Here is a 24,040-nt window from a genome sequence, read left to right as displayed (position 1 = left end):
AAACACGATGAATAATTTGGACCTCTTGATGCAGATGTAATCATGAGATGTATAGCCAAACTTACAGGACATTGCTCTGTTGGCCAGAATTTCAGATGGGGACATTGTTGCATCAGATGCGAAATATCACCTGACTTGCTTGACTGGACTTCAAAATCGCCACCGTTCTCTGCTGAGACAAAGCAAAGCAGCAAAGCAGCAAAGCAACACAGAAGTTCCAAGCAGAGCCTTTGTTGAACTCGTCAGCCACGTGGAAAACTTGTTGAAGATGGCCCCTTCTATTTCAAGTTTGTTGAATTACATCTCTATGAATGACAGCTAAAAGATCTTGGTTTTGAAAGAAACCAACAAGGTTCAGTTTTTAACGAACAGATCTTGGAGTACTTTTCTTAAGACCAAGAGCAAATGTAGATCTTGAGTTCAATCAGAATGCAACAAATGTTGAAGCGAGCATTGAAACGTAACTATAAGGGCCATGTTCTGGCTAAGGTTGCAAAGATATTGCGGAGATATATCTTTCACTCAGTCATATAGCTTTCACTCCATGGTTCATTTGATCCTAGTTTCCGAGAGGAGTACGTCACTACCTTGAAAGTCACTCGTATCTATTCTGCTGTACAGAGCTGAACTAACGCATCAAGGTTCAGTGGAGTCGTCTCAGAAGTGCCTCACTATCTCCCAGACTATCCCATTGAACTGCAAGACGAGACCATCAACTGCAATCAAATCTTTTTAAACGTTATAAAACAGTGATCATATCTATTAAGAAGGATAGGGGTTATAATAATCGTAAATATTATAGGAGAAAAAAGGAGGGATTTATTGCTCGTATTCTTACAAAGGTAATGGTCGCATTTAATATGAGGACTAAGAGGGAAGGGAACTAAATGTCTTGCCTTTGAGAGATGGAGTAGGGGGTGAGAGGGAAGGTGCATTAGCTGTCAGCCTTGAGAGGGATGGAGTGATAGGGGCGCAGCTGTCTTGCCCTTACAAGAAATGAAGGTTACACTAGTCATATTAGCTTATGCTTTGTGGGAGTAACTAAAAATAATATCCGACGTCAGGTTACATGTTGCTCTTTATATGCATATACTTACTAAATTAAGGTGTTACACATCATTTAATTTTCACTTAGGCTGAAAGCAAAACTTTGAAAGGTTCAAACCAACCAAGTGATATAAATAAAAATAACTATGAATATACGAGTATTGGTATATATAAATAGGTGATTACATATAATCACACAGGCACACTATAACATACTCCACAAAGTTTTCCAGTGGGCAACGGTAAACAATATGATGTTCAATGAGGACAAATTCCAACTACTCCGTTATGGAAAACTGGAGGAGATAATAACTAGAACAGAGTATACTACTGACTCCGGCCATACAATAGAGCGGAAAAATAATGTAAGGGACCTGGGAGTAGTAATGTCTGAGGATCTCACTTTCAAGGATCACAACAGTGCCACGATCGCACGTGCAAAGAAAATGATAGGATGGATAATGAGAACTTTCAAAACGAGAGATGCCAAGCCCATGATGATCCTTTTCAAATCACTTGTTCTCTCTAGGCTGGAATACTGCTGTACACTAACATCTCCATACAAAGCAGGTGAAATCGCAGATCTAGAGAGTGTACAGAGATCCTTTACTGCACGTATGAGTTCTGTCAAGCACCTTAACTACTGGGAACGTTTGGAAGCACTTGACTTGTACTCGTTGGAACGCAGGAGGGAGAGATATATCATAATCTACACTTGGAAAATCTTGGAAGGAATGGTCCCAAATCTGCACACAGAAATCACTCCCTACGAAAGTAAAAGACTGGGCAGGCGATGCAAAATGCCGCCAATAAAAAGTAGGGGCGCCATTGGTACACTAAGAGAAAACACCATAAGTGTCCGGGGCCCAAAACTGTTCAACAGCCTCCCATCAAGCATTAGGGGAATTGCCAATAAACCCCTGGCTGCCTTCAAGAGAGAGCTGGACAGATACCTAAAGTCGGTGCCGGATCAGCCGGGCTGTGGCTCGTACGTCGGACTGCGTGCGGCCAGCAGTAACAGCCTAGTTGATCAGGCCCTGATCCATCGGGAGGCCTGGTCGTGGACCGGGCCGCGGGGGCGTTGATCCCCGGAATAACCTCCAGGTAGCCTTTCATTCTGGATTATGACCTGGTGCTGGCGTGTGGGCCGCCGCCACTTACTAAAGATCACCCATGGTGCTATCACCAAGTGCTATCAGCGTTCTACATGCCATATCGGCATTAAAGGACCGGTTCTCTTGCATCATACTAGTTGCGCAACACTTGTACTACTCACCACATACCCGCTCAGGAGTACACAGTTTGCATTATTATTATTATTATTATTATTATTATTATTATTGGTATTTTGTAATCATGTGAAGCGCTAAATTCGTAAGGGTCATTCAGCGCTGCAAAACATTGGTAGATGATAGTGAAACATGAAGCCAATTACAACTAGCTATTAAATAACAGTTGCTGCTGTTGAAAACCTGAATATGAAAACTCTCAGACTGGCAGGGAAGTAGAACGAACGTGCTATGGGTATGCAAGGTGGCGGCGGTGACTAGCACTTCAAGAATTTATACACCGAGAGGTGTGTATCTCGCAGTGAACATACGCTGTGAGTTTACACCCCTCAAGGAAGGCTCCTTGACGCTGGTGAGGGGCTCTTGATCTAGGGAATTGGATCTGTGCTCCAGTTCCCTGAATTAAGCCTGAATGCCTTCCATCCCCCCATAGGCGCTGTATAATCCTACGGGTTTAGTGCTTCCCCCTTGATTATAATAATAATAATGTGAGTTTACTTCTATCGCTATTTGAGAGATTAAACTATTCTTGACTGGCGAACAGGTTATGTGTAGCCTTAATGACACTTGTGTAATCGATAGGCCTTAAACCTAATTAGCAAACCACCCAACCAAGCGTTCCAATCAGAGGTTTTATAAATTAAGAGGCATGTATTTCTTGGTGTACCTACACTGAGTTTACTTTAATCCCAAATTTAGGGATTACGTATTCTTTGGCTGGTGCTGAACAGCCTTAATGACCTTCGTATAGTCGACAGGCTTCGAACCCAATTAACTAACCTAGCGTTCCTCATAAGGTATGTTCACCCAGAGCTGCATAACTCAATATATTTATCGTGCTTTTAAGGAATGGCTTACGATCTTGGCTTACTGAGCAACGATAGTTTGGCCAAACAAGCAGTGTTGCATTAGCTCTGAAAATCAGGTAAAATCTCTCGGAATTAATATATTTTATTGGTGTTAAACAAATATTACGTTCACGTCTTCAAAGGTAACGTTAAGTTTACAAGTTAGTCGTGATGCAAAACATAATTTGCATACAATGTCAATTTACACATACATTATATATACATATATATATATATATATATATATATATATATATATATATATATATATATATATATATACTCTTAGATTCACCAGTAGGCTTCATAACATTGTTTTCTGTGACCTACATGCATAGTCAGTTGCTTGGAATCTTGACATTAATGTGTTAATTCCTTGTTCAGGTTTTGCCTCCAATAAAGGACTCTGGTTTATTGGGTTAAAGCCATGTTGGGACAAAATGCCAAGATATGTAAATACCAACAGTAAGAGTACTTCAAAAAATAAATTTCTTCAGAATAAAAAATATAAATTATAAAAATCTGACGAGATGGCTGTCCCAGGGCCGTGCGGAAGTAAAAAAGCTGTGAAAACAGGTCACAAGAAAATCAAAATACACATTATTATTATTACTTAAATGTCGAAATTATTTGCCAGCAAACAGCGTGCTGAGTGGCCTGGCATATATTTTACCAGATACCCTCTACCGCGTCAGGGGCCCAAGACTGTTCAACTGCCTCTCAGCATACATAAGGGGGATTACCAATAGACCCCTGGCTGTCTTCAAGAAGGCGCTGGACGGGCATCTAAAGTCAATACCTGACCAACCGGGCTGTGGTTCGTACGTTGATTCAAGCGAGGCCAGCAGCCTGGATGATCAGACCCTGATCCACCACGAGGCCTGGTCTCAGACCGGGTCGTGGGGGCGTTGACCCCTGAAACCCTCTCCAGGTATACCTCCAACAAAAATAATACTGGTGCTAATATCTCCACTATTTAAAAATTGGAACAATAACTATTTTTTGCCAGGCTATGAATATATTACATATGGTATATTATTATTATTATTATTATTATTATTATTATTATTATTATAAAGGGGGAAGCGCTAAACCCGGAGGATTATACAGCGCCTGGGGGGGATGTGGAAGGCATTCAGGCTTAATTCGGGGAACTGGAGCACAGATCCAATTCCCTAAATCAAGAGCCCCTCACCAACATCAAGGAACCTTCCTTGAGGGGTACATATGGTATAGAGATGAAAATAAAGGATCAATTCGTTGAAGCCCCAAAACTCAATTTTAGCCTATTATTATTATTATGCTGGTCAAGATGAGCGTCTAAGTCGTGTGGGCAGTTCAACGTTGATAAGCGACTAAGGAATATTACATTCTCGAGTGTAAACAAATGGCGATAAAAACCAGACTGCAGCTCAAGCTTCTGATGGTATAATGTTTCACCGTGTAGAGATTGATAAAGTTCCTCACTCTGAAAGGATGTCCCAATAAGATTTGCTCTGCAACCTGCTTACTTAGCTACTATCCACAGTACGCCTTGGATAAAAAATAAAAATGCTACAACCAACCACTGTCCTTCACAAAATCACATATTAGACTTTACAGCAGCCAGAGGGAAGCCTAATAACGTTAATGGTTAAAAAAAAAAAAAACTGTGGCCTTGAGGCATGTGGAGAGCAAAACAAGATGAAACCACACTTGCCTGATACGTGGTGAATGAATAATGCCTTCGTGAGAAATTAGGTACATTTACCAGGAAAGCAATTACGTTTTAAACCAGGATGTAATGTAACAACTGCAGTAAATCACTGTAACTGAAGAGGGGTATGGAGAAATGGTAGCTTAAAAAATGAGTTAGATAAATATACGAATGGGACTGGGTAGATAAGAGTAGGACCTAATTGAGTATGGGCCAGTAGGACGTGCCTAAGCTTGGACCAGTAGGCCTTATTATGCTCCTTCATTCTTACGTAGCTAGTCACAATCAAGAGGACAAAACTAACATCTTAGAAATAGGAGATTTAATACACGTCAAGGAGAGGAAAATTAATATTTGGAAGAAAAGTGGAATTTGATAAATAGCTGAATTAACTCTACCGTCTGCTCGAATAACATTACCACAGCCTGCTTCAATCCTCCTCGTGTTGAAATGAAAAGTGCATATCCTCTACTGGTACTCACGTGTTATCATATTGCCATACATCGATTACCGAACTTTTTATCACAACGTCGCACGAAATGCATTTAATTTAGTTTAAACTTCTCAATCACCATTAAGCAAAAACTTGCACAGTCACACTGAAGCAGTATATGTTTTCTTAACCTGTACATCCGCTTGATATCTTAAAAAAGTCAGGGCTAAACAAGTCCTTTATATTGATCCATATTTCAGAGTGCACTAATGTTGCTTCCTTGTACACAAACCCATTTCTGCTAAGTTAAAGGTTCGTGACGAATTCATTGCAATAGCCATGGTTTTATCTTTACCATGTTATCAGTGTATCTGTATCCATTACTCACCACTGAAAGAGCTGCAGTGCGGTTAGAACCATCTGTGTAGCCTGTGTACATTATCTACGTAATACACCTCTACGTTTGTCACTGATTAATAGGTAAACAGTTTCACTTTTATACTGGAGGTCCTCTTTGCCTTTTACTCATCTTTTTTTTCCAATATTTTCCTGGTTTTCTTCCATCCAGCGGTTGTAAATATAACATATATGTTGCAATGTATATATATATATATATATATTGCAACGAGGATGCAATTTGCCAATACACCATTATCATATCTTGCGTTTGATATCTAAGTTCGTTTTATACATTTTCAAAGATGCAACGAATTTTGTGAAATAACTAACACACATTGTCTGCTGTCCTGCATTTTTATGACATTATTAACTCTTCCTCTGACAGCTCTACATACTTTAACCACATAACTTTTCAATAGCATTAAATACACTATACAAAAACGTAAGAGTATCAAATTGAAGATCTCTTAGTGCATTTTATAAGTTTCAAATCTATTACAAAACAGCTCTGGTAATAACACTAGTGTATTTTCGTACAAGATTTTCCACAGCAGTCAATCCATTTTAGGCTTTCTCGTTCCTTGTTGGGTAAGAACTATTTCATTTACCACTGTGAGGCCTTCCGACTAGATCTCTTATATTTTCCAGTGCCAGAAGCCTTCATGGCTTTCAACTACGCACAGAACCACCAATTTGGAGACACATTTTCTTATCATAACCGTGAAAACACAATCATCATCTGCGGAGGGAACAACCCTAAGCCCTTACACGGCCAGGCCTCTGCCACCCCTCCACCACCACATTATCGCAATTTCTGCCCTATTAAATAACTTTCCACGCGCTTTTCCGACGTGGCATGCACACTCAGCCTTACTCTTTTAATAGGGGTGAGTCCATAGAATATCTGATACCGAAAGACACAATTTAAGCACCTTTTTTCTTCTTTGCTGAACTAGTTGCATCCTTCGAGGTTGAAGCCATCTCTCCCAGTGAATTGATCGATACTTCTCACTGCCGTCACCAGAGGGCAGCACCACAACCACAAACAAAACCCGTTCTTCCTTGTTACACAGTTAATTAGTATCCAGATTACTATATTAAGTATGAGTCAACCAAATTTCTAAACTATGAGTGTAAGCGAGGAAATGCGGAAAGAGAATACATGAAGTTAAGGTTGCGGTACGAGAGGTTGGGCAGCACCCATGGGTGGCTACCACAGGGTTGGGTGATACCCACTGGGTGTCAGTCAGTGCTGGCTGGCGGTCGCTCTTCACTAGCACTCTCTCTGTCCTTCCTAAATTTCCTAAATTAAAATGTTCTAAATAACTGGATATAAAACTTTAACTGAATAAATACAAATTCTGATGAACTTTGTAATGAATATAAAAATGAAGCAATTATATATTAATAGTGACACACTTCTTGAATATCTTTTATTCAGCGAGAGGTTCAAGCAGTCCAGAGTGATATGTCTCCATATATTACAGTGGGTTAACTGTCTCACCAGGAATTCAGGAAAGTTCCCACCTAAACCAGATGCTTTTCAAAATGCAACAAGCTTTATGCATATCAAGTTATCTGGACACACACACAGTAAGTGGAATAGTTTGGGAAGCGATGTAGTGGAGGCAGGATCCATACATAGCTTTAAGCAGAGGTATGATAAAGCTCACGGCTCAGGGAGAGTGACCTAGTAGCGATCAGTGAAGAGGCGGGGCCAGGAGCTCGGACTCGACCCCCGCAACCTCAACTAGGTGAGTACAACTAGGTGAGTACACACAAGCTATACATATGAATCGACCCCAGCTACCACACAGATAGTCAAGTACACTCGCTGAAATTTCATACCTGGGAAAAAGTCAAATCTGTCAAATACTGAGTTACTGGAACCGTCAAACTACCATGAACAAATCATAAATATTGCATATATATATATATATATATATATATATATATATATATATATATATATATATATATATATATATATAAGTGCAAACAGGCGATCTTAATGACACTGCAGAACATAGCTACTGACGACGCACAGTGCGAAAGATCTTTAGCTAAAGATTTCCATCTCCATGTGGCTTGTATTTCATAAAATTAAAAGAATCGGAAGCAACATTTGAACATAAGAACATAAGAACATAAGAACGAAGGAACACTGCAGAAGGCCTACTGGCCCATGCGAGGCAGGTCCAAGTCCCTACCGGCTTAAGCCAATATATGTGGCATGGTTATTGTCCTGTCCAACATTTAGAACTTTGCATTTGTTTATATTAAACTGCATCTGCCACTTCTCCGACCACTGCATCAGTCTATTCAAATCTTCCTGGAGTGCTCGAATGTCCTCGTCAGAATGAATTCGACGGCCTATTTTGGTGTCATCGGCAAACTTGCCGATGTCGCTCTTTATGCCCTCATCTATGTCGTTTATGTAGATTGTGAACAGCAGGGGGCCCAACACTGACCCCTGTGGAACACCGCTCGTGACGCTTCCCCACTCTGATTTCTCCCCATTTATGCAAACTCTCTGCTGCCTATTTGTCAACCATGCCTCTATCCAGGAAAAAATTTCTCCTCCTATTCCATGTGCTTTAATTTTCCTCAATAGTCTCTGATGTGGGACCCTGTCAAAAGCCTTACTGAAGTCCATATACACAATATCATATTCGTTACCATGATCTACCTCCTCAAATACCTTAGTGAAAAAAGTTAATAAATTCGTAAGGCAGGAACGTCCCTTTGTAAAACCATGCTGAGATTCGTTGATTAATTTATGCTTTTCAAGGTGGCTACGAACTGCCTCGGCAATTATTTATTCCATAAATTTTCCCACTATGGAGGTTAGGCTTATTGGTCTATAGTTCGAAGCTAAGGACCTGTCACCTGTTTTGAAAATAGGTATCACATTTGCCATTTTCCACTTATCTGGCACCATGCCAGTTTGTAGTGATATGTTGAAAAGATTAGCCAAAGGTGTGCTAAGCTCCTCTTTACATTCCTTTAGAACCCTTGCATACAGTTCATCAGGGCCTGGGGATTTGTTAGGTTTTAATTTATCTATTTGCCTAAGGACCATGTCACTTGTGACCCTAATAGTGCACAGTTTATTATCGTCCTGTTCTACATAATTTATCATTACTGGAATATCACTGGTATCCTCCTGTGTAAAAACTGAGAGGAAGTATGTGTTAAAAATTCTACACATTTCCTTATCACTGTCAGTGAGCTGACCCGAGGAACTTTTGAGTGGGCCTATCTTGTCCCTGATCTTACTTCTGTATACCTGAAAGAATCCTTTTGGGTTAGTCTTCGATTCTCTTGCAACTTTAACCTCATAATCTCTTTTTGCTTTTCTAATTCCCTTTTTTATTTCTCTCTTTAACTGAATATATCGATTTCTTAATTGCCCCTCTCCTCTTTTGATTTGCCTATATATGCCTCTCTTTTGACCAATCAGATATTTTAATCTATTGTTCATCCATTTAGGATCATTTTTGTTTGATCTGATTTCCCTATTTGGAACATAATTTGACTGAGCAGCTAGAACTATGCCCTGGAAAGCATCATATCGGCAACCATCACCACCTACCTGACCCCTAGTCAGGTCATTCCAGTTCAGCCCACCTAAGTAATTTTTCAGTCCTATGAAATCAGCCAAGCGAAAGTCAGGGACGGAGACTTGATTGCCATTATTAGGGGAATTCCATGATATGTTAAAACTGAGTGATTTGTGATCACTCTCCCCAAGCTCATCATTAACCTCAAGATTATTAATTAGTGTTTCCCTACTGGCAAGAACCAAGTCAAGGAGGTTATTTCCCCTAGTTGGCTCTGTCACAAACTGTTTTAAAAAACAATCCTGGATCGTATCAAGAAAGTCACCCGACTCTAAATTTCCTGTCAAATTGCTCCAGTCAATCTGTCTATAGTTGAAATCTCCCATTAGCACAACATTTTCGTATGTAGATGCCTTACGAATTTCGTCCCATAGAAGTTTACTGCACTCCCTATCAAGATTTGGGGCCCTGTAAATCACACCCAAAATTAGTTTTTCTCGGCCCTCGAGAAGCTGTAACCAAACAGATTCAGTGGCTGACGCTTCTAATTTAATATCTTGTCTAACACAACAATTTAAATTGTCTCTGACATACATCGCTACTCCACCACCTTTCCTGTTGACCCTGTCAGTGTGGAATAATTTATAGCCTTGTATGTGACATTCAGAGGGCATCTCTCTATCTTTCAGATTGAGCCAGGTCTCTGTTATAGCAATAATATCTATGTTTCCTGCACTTGCAATTAATCTTAGCTCATCTATCTTATTTCTAACACTCCTGCTATTAGTATAGTAAACCTTAAGGGAGCTAGTCCCTTGCTGCCCTCTGCTGTCCCCCTTTGTTTTCTGACCTGTTCTATTGTCTTTATTTATAACTTCATGCTGAATGCCTTTTATACATTTACTGTTTCCAACCCTAGTGTTGCAACCTGCTTGTTTCCCACACACACCCATACCTCTATCTTCCATCAGTTTAAAATCATAGGCATTTCACCAATGGTTGTTAGTGAAGCAATGACTGAAAACGTTTTAAAAATGATAAACTACATATATACAAACTAAAGACAGGACATAAGAGCATATACAACATTATTTGGAGTATTACCCTTGAAGACGTAATATTACCAAATAACCTAAGAAAATCAGTGGCTTATATTCACTGGAATTCTAATAGGTCATTCACCAAGAAGTGATCCCACATCAGCCGACTATCTCCAAGAAATGTATTTGCTAGGCGAACAGTGGCAGATGTTAGGAGACTTATCCAACCGTCCCGCCATACCCGATGCAGTCAGTCTTCTTGCTATCCGTCAAATGCTCTTCCACCGTGCCAAGAAGCATCCTAAGGTAACTACAAGCAGATTATTACCTATAATGAACCCAACACTACACATTTTCTCAGCACCGTAGCAAGAACAAGCCAACAAACGCAGAGTTGCGGTGAGGGCATCAATAATGACGATGTGGTAAGTTTAACACCATAATGTTACCCTGGTAGACCAGTGTCTCGTGCTGGTGCCATCTGCCCAGCATTATTTTGGTTTCGGGAGACAAGAACTGCGTTTTCCATATTTATTTTTTATTAAACCTAACTTGGGCAGAAGAGAATTACAGTGTAGGAACACGCGCAGTGTGCAGAGATGCCCTATTTTACTTGAGTTACACTGCAGAAACACCCTCAGTACGGTGCTACCCTATGCTGTATGAGAGCTAGTGTAGGAACACTCACAGTATGTACTGTAGCTACTGTATTCTATACTAATGCGACAGTGGTGGAACACTCGGTATGTTTAGCTACCGTATTCTGAATAAGTTACTAGAACACACAGGATGGGCCTACCTACCTGGAGTTGCTGGACTTACCTGGGTTGCATACATGAAATCATGAAATATGTCACCCTGAGCTGAGAGACTTCAGTAGGGCGATGAGGATATCGTCAAGATTCAGCAATGCGTTTAGGATAGTGCTAATGATGGCAGTCATGATACCTGAGTACTAGCACCTGTTGCAGAGAGAGAGAGAGAGAGAGAGAGAGAGAGAATCACTATACCCACATCTTACAAGTTACGACCTTCAGGGCTCCCAAAAAGCCCGTCATTCTTAGCCACTATAAAAGGCACCACATTAAGTGAGCCCCTTATACACACATCCACTCATCTTCCCCTTATACACACATCCACTCATCTTCCCCATAAACATCCACCCACCCCCATACTCACAAACACATAAAAAAAGGCCAAGTGTATATCGACAAGTGCCTTTGACAACTGGTAACTAACACCCCTTCCCACACACACATCCCCCCACACACATCCCCCCACACACACATCCCCCACACACATCCCCCCACACACACATCCCCCCACAGACATCCCCCCCACACAAATTCCACCCCACCCACACATATATCCACAAAGAACCTGACTCTCGGCCTCTGTAACCACATACAGGCGAGTGTATACACACACACACACACACACACACACACACACACACACACACACACACACACACACACACACACACATTAGGATTCGAAATCATGTCAGGGGAGGCTGGTAAGGTTCCCCAACTGACGCTCTAGACCACTCGGCCACAGATGCCTCAAAAACTAGGCAGCCTGGTTACAATGTTTCTTCCCAGCCCGGCACACCAGTGGCCCTCAAGCATAGTTTCAGGCTATGTCATTCTCCACCTGTATGTTCTGACCACACGATCGATTTTTATCCCTCGTGTGGTCAGAACATACATGGGTGTGATAGAGGCGGTCACAAAGTCCAGTCGATTTCCAAGAAATTGTTGTTTATATCACATCTAAATATCAACACCCACTTAAACCAAGTCCACTGTTATTATTATTATCATCATCATCATCACAGCGCCTGGGCAATGGGAAATAATCACGTTTAATTCGAGGAGGAGGAAGCGTGTCCACTTCCTTAGATCAAGTGTTTTACCAGAATCATATTTTTTGTGGCTTTCAGTGTGAAAGTGGTCCTGAGAAACATTATGGATCATGTTGCGTGTTATGGTGTCAGACTCAACCGCACTGAGGACTTAACCCCATGCTAGTTTTAATGTTACTTTGTTATCAGAGGCAGCATCCGCTGCACACCGCTTATAATAATAGCTCGGGAAGTATAGACTAAAAATAAAGGTAGACCGGAAATAATTAGATAAGAGCTGGCAATCGGCAGAAATGTCGATACGGTCGCAATAAATTTTTGAGACCCAATAGCTGCTAATTTTTTTTATTGTAAAAACAAAAGTCATTCAGTGAAAGGTTCTCGGTCATATTTAGTATTGGGTTAAAAGAGAAAAATTAAAATAAATTCAGCCAAAAAAAGTAATGTTATCAAGGTGTTTATACGCAAGTACTCGCTTAAATGACATTACATTAGGTAATGTTCGTCAGGAAACAGGACAAATGTTTCCTGGCGCGGGATTCAGTCATATGATGACACGCCACTGAAGCTTTTCGTCATCTGACCAAGGCCTTCCACTGGCTTATCCTTCCATTGCCTTCAACTTTTAGCATGGCTGAGAATTTCCTCAATATAGAGTACTGTGTCCTGAATCCATCTCTGGGCTCTGGCAGTGCTGCTCTGTCCCTCCAGCATAACATCATCGTCTTCCTGGTATGATTAAGACGTAATATATCCTGCTGATAATTACCAGTACCTGTATACTGAGACTTTATATTGGTGTTCTTCCAGATAATGAAACACTTATTGTAAAGTATTTCAATTTACCCTTTAATCTGACCCATAACTCCCCTCATTTATTTATAAATATTACAGAACCATATTTCACATTATAGTTTATCTATAATCTAAATGCCTAATCAACTTGATCTGTATTATTTATTATTTCATGGTATTATATTTTGCCTTTTATGAAAACTATCTACAGTGGAAAATAAACCTGACTTTTGAACCTCGTTACAATGTTTTGGTAATTGGCAAGTAATTAGTGATACATAGGATTAAATTATTAAGCTAGACTGGAAGTGGCGGTAATCTACCACTTATGATCTATTACTATTACTCCTACTACTACTGTTACTACTACTGTTCCTACTACTGCTGTTACTACTACTGTTGCTACTACTACTGTTGTTACTACTGCTACTGTTGCTACTACTACTGCTGCTATTACTGTTATTACTACTGTTGCTACTACTTCTGTTACTACTTCTGTGCTACTACTTTTACTACAACTGTTGCTACTTTTGTTGCTGCTACTACTGCTGTTGCTACTACTATTCAATGGAATGCACTAAAGATGACCGGACTCTGGGAGCAGAAAAACTCTTGGAACTCATCAGAGGTATATTAAAGGTAAGCCCGTAAGTACTATACAACCAGTGATTATGTTATTAAAAACCTTTCTTCTTGATGTCATGGATGGCCTACCTTAGTTTACAATAAACAATCACACACTGTGTGATCCTTTAATGTGGGTGTGTGACGGTGTGGATACCCAGCACGGGTACACCAGTGGTTGTTTACCTACTGATCGGGTCACCATATAACCAGCGTCAGGAGAAATTTTAACCTAACGAAGACATCACCGTCACTACCTATACACGACCACTTTACACCCCCATCACTGTGGAACCCACCATGACGTTCCAGTATGTTGCTATGGATAACCCGCTAGCAACACCAACACACACACACACACACACACACACACACACACACACACACACACACACACACACACACACACACACACACACACACACACACACACGAGACATCCCAGATTTCTGAGAGGCGTGCCCAGTAATGGGTGTGGGTGAGCGGCCGCCTCAACATTGATCGGCTTTCAACATAATGAGAAAGAGAAAGAGAGAGAGAGAGAGAGAGAGAGAGAGAGAGAGAGAGAGAGAGAGAGAGAGAGAGAGAGAGAGAGAGAGAGAGAGAGATGGATGGCAGAATTCAAGGAAACTCATCACACAGGTAATTCCATAATAAGTGGATTCTGACTCATGGAACAGACAAGATTCAAACTCATGACAAGCCAGTCGTCAAACAAGCAGGCCAGTGCTCTAACAAATACACCATGCCAGCAATAATATTCATCCAACTAGGAATGTTTCCACACTAGGAACGTTATCATGGACACCAATGTGAGCAAATGCAGTTTTTTTTTTTAAGACGAATCTCACGCCAAGATGGCTGTGGAAAACTCTAGCTTTAGTACTAAACCTTCAAAGATGGTATCAGTGACCTCGCTCACATCCAAGATACCATCACATAACCAGCCCAGACACCTAATCATACACAAGAAATAAAAGCTCATAATTCAGCTAGAGAACGCCCCTTTTTGTGCTTGTCCTTGGTAGTGAATGTACGTATTACACTCTGAGAAGCATACACAAGGAAACATTGTGTATATACTTGGAAGTGAATTTGGTGGAAGGTTACAGGGCAGGGCTGGGCAGGGAGGCTGGCACGACATTGCAGTGCAGTGCATGGCAAGGCAGGGAGGCTGGCAGGGAAGGCTGGAGGTTCCCCAGCTAAGGCTAGCCCAGGGGTCACCTTCGCTGCTTCACCCTCCCACAGCAACCTGTTCCTCCTTCACGGAATTAACATACAATATTCCTTCATGCTGGCACAATAAGAGGATGATATAGCCTTTTATATCATGTACATACTATATAATTCGTCTTCTAAATAAAAATGGTGTATGTGCTTGTATGTTAGTGTCTGTATTCAGTAGGAGACCAATGTGACCTGTTGGGGAAACCCAAGCTAATGCAACCTTCCACGAGTTGTGTATTCACTGAATTGTGGCTGTGGGGGTCGAGTCTCGGTTCCTGGCCCCGTCTCTTAGCCTTCAATGGGGTGGTATTACTGGTTTGTCCCATTATATCTACTCATGAAACTATGTACTGAATTTTCTAACATCTAAGCCCTCTCGCCTCTGTATGTCTTTTTTTTTTTTAGTCTGTACAAGTTCACTCTCTGCAATCCTTTGAGTATTTTGTACGTCGTTGTGTCTCTTTTCAGTTGTTAAGCCTCAGTTCCTATATAATTTCCTCACTGTTTATGCTTCTCATTTCCTGGATTCACATAGTTGTAATCTCGTGAACATTCAACAGCCTCTTCACAAGCCTTTGTCACGTGTAGGCCTCATGCTGATCCTGCCTGCTTTATATCATCTAACTCACTGATGTTTCAGAAGTCAGATCCAAGACTAGGTAACCTAGTACGTGCTACTGACATTGCTCTGTTTACATGTAACATTAGTGACACGGTGATCGGTGTTGCGGTCGCTCCTAGAGCCTTCTCCCAGTCTATACTTCATTTCAATGATTTTGCAATTGTTCGGGCTGAACTAAGGTAACGACTTGTTTGTCTAAGTGTACTAGTAGCCTGTTCATATAAACTCGTGTTCTGATTCTTCTCACCATCAGTAAACAACAATACACAGGATCTGATCCCCTCTTACCAAATCCTTTACATGTATTAGAAATTGTAATTGCCTTAGTACTGTTCCTTGGGAAATCCCACCTGTTACCTTCCCCACATTCTGCTCATCCTTTGCGCGTGTGTGTGTGTGTGTGTGTGTGTGTGTGTGTGTGTGTGTGTGTGTGTGTGTGTGTGTGTGTGTGTGTGTGTGTGTGTGTGTGTGTGTGTGTGTGTGTACTCACCTAGTTGAGGTTGCGGGGGTCGAGTCCGAGCTCCTCGCCCCGCCTCTTCACTGATCGCTACTAGGTCACTCTCCCTGAACCGTGAGCTTTATCATACCTCTGCTTAAAGCTATGTATGGATCCTGCCTCCACTACATCGCTTCCCAAACTATTCCACTTACTGACTACTCTGTGGCTGAAGAAATACTTCCTAACATCCCTGTGATTCATCTGTGTCTTTAACTTCCAACTGTGTCCCCTTGTTACTGTGTCCAATCTCTGGAACATCCTGTCTTTGTCCACCTTGTCAATTCCTCTCAGTATTTTGTATGTCATTATCATGTCCCCCCTATCTCTCCTGTCCTCCAGTGTCGTCAGGTTGATTTACCTTAACCTCTCCTCGTAGGACATACCTCTTAGCTCTGGGACTAGTCTTGTTGCAAACCTTTGCACTTTCTCTAGTTTCTTTACGTGCTTGGCTAGGTGTGGGTTCCAAACTGGTGCCGCATACTCCAATATGGGCCTAACGTACACGGTGTACTGGGTCCTGAACGATTCCTTATTAAGATGTCGGAATGCTGTTCTGAGGTTTGCTAGGCGCCCATATGCTGCAGCAGTTATTTGGTTGATGTGCGCTTCAGATGTGTGTGTGTGTGTGTGTGTGTACTCACCTAATTGTGGTTGCACGGGTCGAGACTCAGCTCCTGGCCCCGCCTCTTCACTGATCGCTACTGGGTCCTCCCTCTCTCTGCTTCCTGAGCTTTGTCATACCTCTTCTTAAAACTATGTATGATTCCTGCCTCCACTACTTCACTTGCTAGGCTGTTCCACTTGCTGACAACTCTATGACTGAAGAAATACTTCCTAACGTCCCTGTGACTCGTCTGAGTCTTCAGCTTCCAGTTGTGACCCCTTGTCCCTGTGTCCCCTCTCTGGAACATCCTATCTCTGTCCACCTTGTCTATTCCCCGCAGTATCTTGTATGTCGTTATCATGTCTCCCCTGACCCTTCTGTCCTCCAGTGTCGTCAGTCCGATTTCCCTCAACCTTTCCTCGTACGACATTCCCCTGAGCTCTGGGACTAGCCTTGTTGCAAACCTTTGTACTTTCTCTAACTTCTTGACGTGCTTGACCAGGTGTGGGTTCCAGACTGGTGCTGCATACTCCAGTATGGGCCTAACATACACAGTGTACAGTGTCTTGAACGATTCCTTATTAAGGTATCGGAACGCTATTCTCAGGTTTGCCAGGCGCCCGTATGCTGCAGCGGTTATTTGGTTGATGTGTGCCTCCGGTGATGTGCTCGGTGTTATGGTCACCCCAAGGTCTTTCTCCCTGAGTGAGGTCTGTAGTCTTTGTCCACCTAGCCTACACTCTGTCTGCGGTCTTCTTTGCCCCTCCCCAATCTTCATGACCTTGCATTTGGCTGGATTGAATTCGAGAAGCCAGTTACTGGACCACATGTCCAGCCTGTCCAGGTCTCTTTGCAGTCCTGCCTCATCCTCATCCGATTTAATTTCTTCTCATCAACTTCACATCATCTGCGAACAGGGACACTTCAGAGTCTATTCCTTCCGTCATGTCGTTCACATATATCAAAAATAGCACTGGTCCTAGAACTGACCCCTGTGGGACCCCGCTCGTCACAGGCGCCCACTATGATACCTCTTCACGTACCATGACTCGTTGCTGCCTCCCTGTCAGGTATTCCCTGATCCATTGCAGTGCCCTCCCTGTTACATGCGCCTGATCCTCCAGCTTCTGCACTAATCTCTTGTGGGGAACTGTGTCAAAGGCCTTCCTGCAGTCTAGGAAAATGCAATCTACCCACCCCTCTCTCTCGTGTCTTACTTCTGTTACCTTGTCATAAAACTCCAGGAGGTTTGTGATACACGATTTGCCTTCCATGAACCCATGCTGGTTTTCATTTATAATCTTGTTCCTTTCCAGGTGTTCGACCACTCTCCTCCTGATAATCTTCTCCATGACTTTGCACACAATACATGTCAGAGACACAGGTCTGTAGTTTAGCGCCTCATTTCTGTTTCCTTTCTTAAATATGGAGACTACATTAGCTGTCTTCCATTTCTCAGGTAGTTGCCCAGTTTCAAGGGATGTGTTGAAGATTGTGGTTAGAAGCACGCACAGCATCTCTGCTCCTTCTCTAAGGACCCATGGGGAGATGTTGTCCAGTCCCATCGCCTTTGAGGTGTCAAGGTCACTTAGGAGCTTCTTCACCTCCTCCTCGGTTGTTCGTATGTCATCCAACACTTGTTGGTATGTTCCCTCTTGATGTTCCCTTCTGTGCTGTCTTCCCACAGCCCTTCCTGTCTCTACTGTAAAAACTTCCTTAAATCTCCTGTTCAGCTCCTCACATACCTCCTGATCATTTCTTGTGAGTTCTCCACCGTCTGTCCTTAATCTGATCACCTGCTCTTTGACTGTTGTCTTCCTCCTGATGTGGCTATACAACAGTTTCGGGTCTGTCTTGATTCTCGATGCTATGTCATTTTCATACTGTCGCTGGGCCTCCCTCCTTACCTGCACATACTCATTCCTGGCTCTGTGACTGATCTCCCTATTTTCGTGTGTTCTCTGCCTTCTGTACTTTTTCCATTCTCTATTGCACTTTGTTTTTGCCTCCTTACACCGCCGGGTAAACCAGGGGCTCGTTCTGGTCTTCCCGTTGTTACTGTTGCCCTTGGGAATAAACCTTTCCACTGCCTCCTTGCATTTTGTTGTTACATATTCCATCATTTCATTTACTGGTTTTCCTGCCAGTTCTCTGTCCCACTGGACCTCCCGCAGGAAGTTCTTCAACCCTATGTAGTCCCCTCTTTTATAGTCAGGCTTTTCCCATTCAACTCCTGTTATTCTCTCCACTTGCAGCTCTACTATGTATTCAAAGCACAGAGCCACGTGGTCGCTAGCTCCTAGGGGACTCTCATACTTGATGTCCTCAATGAGCTGCCCAGGGTGAACACAAAGTCCAATCTTGCTGGTTCATCCTCCCCTCTCACTCTGGTAGTGTCCTTAACATGTTGGTGCATGAGGTTTTCCAGCACCACGTCCAACATCCTGGCTCTCCATGTTTCGGGACCCCCATGTGGCTCCAGGTTTTCCCAGTCAATCTCCCTGTGGTTGAAATCCCCCATAACCAGCAACTTTGCTCTGCTGGAGTGAGCTCTTCTTGCCACCTCAGCAAGTGTGTCCACCATTGCTCTGTTGCTCTCTTCATATTCCTCTCTTGGCCTCCTGCAGTTCTGTGGTGGATTATACATCACTACAATGACCACTTTGTGTTCCCCAGACTGAAGTGTACCTACTATGTAGTCTCTTTCTCCCGTCTCATCTATGCCTTCCATTTTCTCGAATTTCCATCTGTTTTTTACGAGCAGAGCAACTCCACCTCCCCCTCTGCCCCTTCTATCTTTCCTCGTGATCTGGTATCCTGGTGGGAAGATTGCATCTGTTATTGTCTCCGTGAGTTTTGTTTCTGTAACTGCTATGATGTCTGGGGACTTCTCATTGATTCTTTCTTGCCATTCCTCATGTTTATTCGTTAATCCATCTGCATTTGTGTACCAAACCTTCAACTTCTGTTCTAATACTGTAACTGTGGTGCAGGGGGTGGGAACAGAGGGATCGGTGTGTGATGGTTGGTTTGGATTGTTCAGTTGCCTTGGGGGTGTCGTGGCTGGAGTCCTTCTGCAGGTGTTTCTGGGGGTGTGCTTGTCCTTCCATTTGATCCTGGGTTGTTCTGCTCTCCTTTTTCATTTCCTCCCATTTCTCCTTTCGTTTTTGAACTCTCTCTTTCATCGTCTTCCTTTCGTCCTGTGTTCTGTCTCGATCGAGGTACACACTCCGGAACTCCTGCTTGCCTCTCAGCCGTGCTTTCTCCTGCAGGATCATGGTTCGGGTTGATTCTGCCTCGAAAATTACTTTGAGAGGCCGATTCCTTTTCTTTGTGAACCACCCGATTCTCCGAAAATTTGCCACCTGGGTCATGTCCCCCTCGCCTATCACCTTCATGATGTCTTCAATCGCTTTTTTCTCCTCCTGCTTTCTTTCATCATAAGTTTCCCCTTTAGCTTCGTCTAGCCCATAGACAAACACGGATCTCTCCCTTTCCACCTCCCACTGTGTGTGTGTGTGTGTCTACCTACCTACTTGTAGCTACAGAAGCAGAGCTATGTTCATGGTACTTACATATATGGTGATGAACCAGGAGGTACAGGACGGTGGAGGTGTTTACCGCGCGTGACACCGCATGAGTGTGATGGCGAAGTAACGTGTATCTGCCCACAACTAGACAACGCCACCATCACTAGGAGCACCAGTGTTAGCACAGCCTGTAGCAGCGGCACTGCCACCACCTCTACATCCACCACAAAAACCAGCAGTGGTAACAGCACCACTACAGCCATTAAATCGCCACCACATTACACCAACAGCAGCAGCACCACCACCACCACGACGCGTCTGAGCCAGAACCTTAATTATTCCATATTAATAATTCAATATATTGTCACAGAATATCCTATAATCATTACTTCAGTCAAGTGATAAGTCAACAAAACACCAGTGATACATCTGTGACCACTATCTTTTTTTTTTTACCCTATCCACAGAGCCTAGCCTGGGCCATACTGCCTCGTTGACCCTGTTTAACCAGGCTATAGCCGTTAGCGGCCCGCTGGCCCCCACAGCCTCGTTGATCTAGCATTTATTTGAATCCGGGTTAAGCAACATTCTTGCTTGATATACACACTGTCATTTAAGGAGGCTAGAAGGTACCAGGTGTGAGCGGGAGTCTGCAATACTTGCCTATGTTCCTCTCTCTTAGTATCTCACTTATGCAGGTGCAGCCACACTGGTCAAGATTATCCAGAGTCGTACAGTGATTATTTTCTCAAGTTTAATACAGAGTGTGAGAACCTGTCTAAAGAATTTCATTAACAATAAGCATTATTATAAGGCTCTTCTATTTAGTGCGGCCTTTATGTAAATGAGATTGAAAAAGTCCATCCAAAATTTTGGAAGGGCTTTTTTCAAACGCATTTATAAAAAAAATTAGTATATAGAAAAGCTTTAAAAGAGCTTGCTATATTATTATTATATTTATAGGGAAGGTCTAAACTCGTACGGATTATACAGCATCAGGTTCAACCCAAAGAACTGGCCCTCTTGTCCAGTTCCTTGGATCAAGAGCCAGCAGGTCCCCCCATAGTAGCAGTACAGTCAACATAGCAGGAAAAACAAATCTATCTAGAATTCAATATAGCGCATGTCCACTATACACCGACAACTATTTAAGAAATATACTCAATATGGAGGGGAAAAAAAGAGCTGATGCAACACAGGTTGATTAACAGGGTTTAAAGCTTATCTCTTACACTAAGATCATTAAAACTGAACGTCACCTCTTCACCACCAGTCAAGAATACTTTGATACCTAAAGTAGAGATCAAAGTAAACTGTGTATATACACTGAGATATACACCCGGTGTATATACACTGTGAAATACACCCCACGGTGCATGTACACTGAGATATATGTACGTCTCCGTGCATATATCCCGGTGTTATGCTGCACCATAAGTACACTGCATGCATTCCAAATTGCAACTTAATTTGTTAAAACAAATAAGCTGTAAATTTATTAGTTTTATTACTAGCAATAAAGGCTACGCGGAGACTGTTTATATTACCGAGATTTTGTATAAGAGGCTTAAGTAAAGTGACTGTTTTATATGAAGGATACACTCGTAAAAAATAAGTTATAAGTACTTCACCCATTATGGAGTATAAGAGAGAGAGAGAGAGAGAGAGAGAGAGAGAGAGAGAGAATTAGCTCTCATAATATGAACGAAGGTGTGTGAACAACAGCATCGATCAACAACGATCTTTTTTTAACACAGTTGGTGTTAGGTTAGGTTAGTCAGGAAACCAAGACATGTGTTTCCTGACGCTGGTCTCACTCATATGACCCGCCACTGGAGCTTTTGGTCATCTGACCGAGGCCTTCCACTTGGCTAAATTTACCCCTCCACCTCGTTTAAAAATTAAAATTATTTTCATGTTGGTATTATGCGTGTGTGTGAAAGTTCACGTGACGGTGAGTGTGACCAACCCAACAATGGAGGGGAGGAGGAAGGGGGGGAGGGAGAGGTTCCTGTAAATCACCTAAATTTGAAGCTCTTCGCAATACAAAAATTGGGGAGTAATCTTCAGGCAGTTTATCTCCAAATTGTGGGTCAGTTGGGGGGGAGGAGGGGTGTGAACACGTTCAGTTTGGTTTAATAATGTTTACTCAGCTTGGACAACAAGGAGTCTCGTGTTTGTACTGAACTTATTTTAGAATTTAGTCCGGAGTAGTAGAGGTACGCCACAGACATGTTGGTGGCATACATCATCTGCAGCTTCAAGACTAGGTATGATCGGGTCACGAAGGACAAGAATAAGTTGATGAGTAAGACACATGTGCAACAGTTCGGTGTGTGTGTGTGTGTATATATATATATATATATATATATATATATATATATATATATATAGATATATATATATATATATATATAGGGTGGCCCGAAAAAGAAAAACTTTCACCATCATTCACTCCATCACTGTCTTGCCAGAAGGGTGCTTTACACTACAGTTTTTAAACTGCAACATTAACACCCCTCCTTCAGAGTGCAGGCACTGTACTTCCCATCTCCAGGACTCAAGTCCGGCCTGCCGGTTTCCCTGAATCCCTTCATAAATGTTACTTTGCTCACACTCCAACAGCACGTCAAGTATTAAAAACCATTTGTCTCCATTCACTCCTATCAAACACGCTCACGCATGCCTGCTGGAAGTCCAAGCCCCTCGCACACAAAACCTCCTTTACCCCCTCCCTCCAACCCTTCCTAGGCCGACCCCTACCCCGCCTTCCTTCCACTACAGACTGATACACTCTTGAAGTCATTCTGTTTCGCTCCATTCTCTCTACATGTCCGAACCACCTCAACAACCCTTCCTCAGCCCTCTGGACAACAGTTTTGGTAATCCCGCACCTCCTCCTAACTTCCAAACTACGAATTCTCTGCATTATATTCACACCACACATTGCCCTCAGACATGACATCTCCACTGCCTCCAGCCTTCTCCTCGCTGCAACATTCATCACCCACGCTTCACACCCATATAAGAGCGTTGGTAAAACTATACTCTCATACATTCCCCTCTTTGCCTCCAAGGACAAAGTTCTTTGTCTCCACAGACTCCTAAGTGCACCACTCACTCTTTTTCCCTCATCAATTCTATGATTCACCTCATCTTTCATAGACCCATCCGCTGACACGTCCACTCCCAAATATCTGAATACGTTCACCTCCTCCATACTCTCTCCCTCCAATCTGATATTCAATCTTTCATCACCTAATCTTTTTGTTATCCTCATAACCTTACTCTTTCCTGTATTCACCTTTAATTTTCTTCTTTTGCACACCCTACCAAATTCATCCACCAATCTCTGCAACTTCTCTTCAGAATCTCCCAAGAGCACAGTGTCATCAGCAAAGAGCAGCTGTGACAACTCCCACTTTGTGTGTGATTCTTTATCTTTTAACTCCACGCCTCTTGCCAAGACCCTCGCATTTACTTCTCTTACAACCCCATCTATAAATATATTAAACAACCACGGTGACATCACACATCCTTGTCTAAGGCCTACTTTTACTGGGAAAAAATTTCCCTCTTTCCTACATACTCTAACTTGAGCCTCACTATCCTCGTAAAAACTCTTCACTGCTTTCAGTAACCTACCTCCTACACCATACACTTGCAACATCTGCCACATTGCCCCCCTATCCACCCTGTCATATGCCTTTTCCAAATCCATAAATGCCACAAAGACCTCTTTAGCCTTATCTAAATACTGTTCACTTATATGTTTCACTGTAAACACCTGGTCCACACACCCCCTACCTTTCCTAAAGCCTCCTTGTTCATCTGCTATCCTATTCTCCGTCTTACTCTTAATTCTTTCAATTATAACTCTACCATACACTTTACCAGGTACACTCAACAGACTTATCCCCCTATAATTTTTGCACTCTCTTTTATCCCCTTTGCCTTT

General features: G+C 42.4%; 1 protein-coding gene across 11 annotated transcripts in view; it reads right to left on the bottom strand.

The window, feature by feature from the left end:
* The window catches only part of LOC128692341 (actin-binding LIM protein 2), a 510,921-nt gene that overhangs the window by 210,068 nt on the left and 276,813 nt on the right, over positions 1-24,040 (bottom strand). The window contains exon 1 of one of the 11 annotated variants that reach the window (XM_070096401.1): positions 6,645-6,785. The exons of 9 other annotated variants lie outside the window; for them this stretch is intronic. In XM_070096401.1, the coding sequence (XP_069952502.1) occupies positions 6,645-6,693 (49 nt within the window). In that variant the 5' untranslated portion in view covers positions 6,694-6,785. Of the gene's footprint in view, positions 1-5,362; positions 5,388-6,644; positions 6,786-24,040 lie in introns of those variants that run through there. One more of the 11 variants, XM_070096402.1, reaches the window with a different exon arrangement.

The sequence above is a fragment of the Cherax quadricarinatus genome, chromosome 53, assembly GCF_038502225.1.
Source record: "Cherax quadricarinatus isolate ZL_2023a chromosome 53, ASM3850222v1, whole genome shotgun sequence".
NCBI classification, from domain to species: domain Eukaryota; kingdom Metazoa; phylum Arthropoda; class Malacostraca; order Decapoda; family Parastacidae; genus Cherax; species Cherax quadricarinatus.
This window is presented reverse-complemented; position numbering and strand designations above follow the sequence as displayed.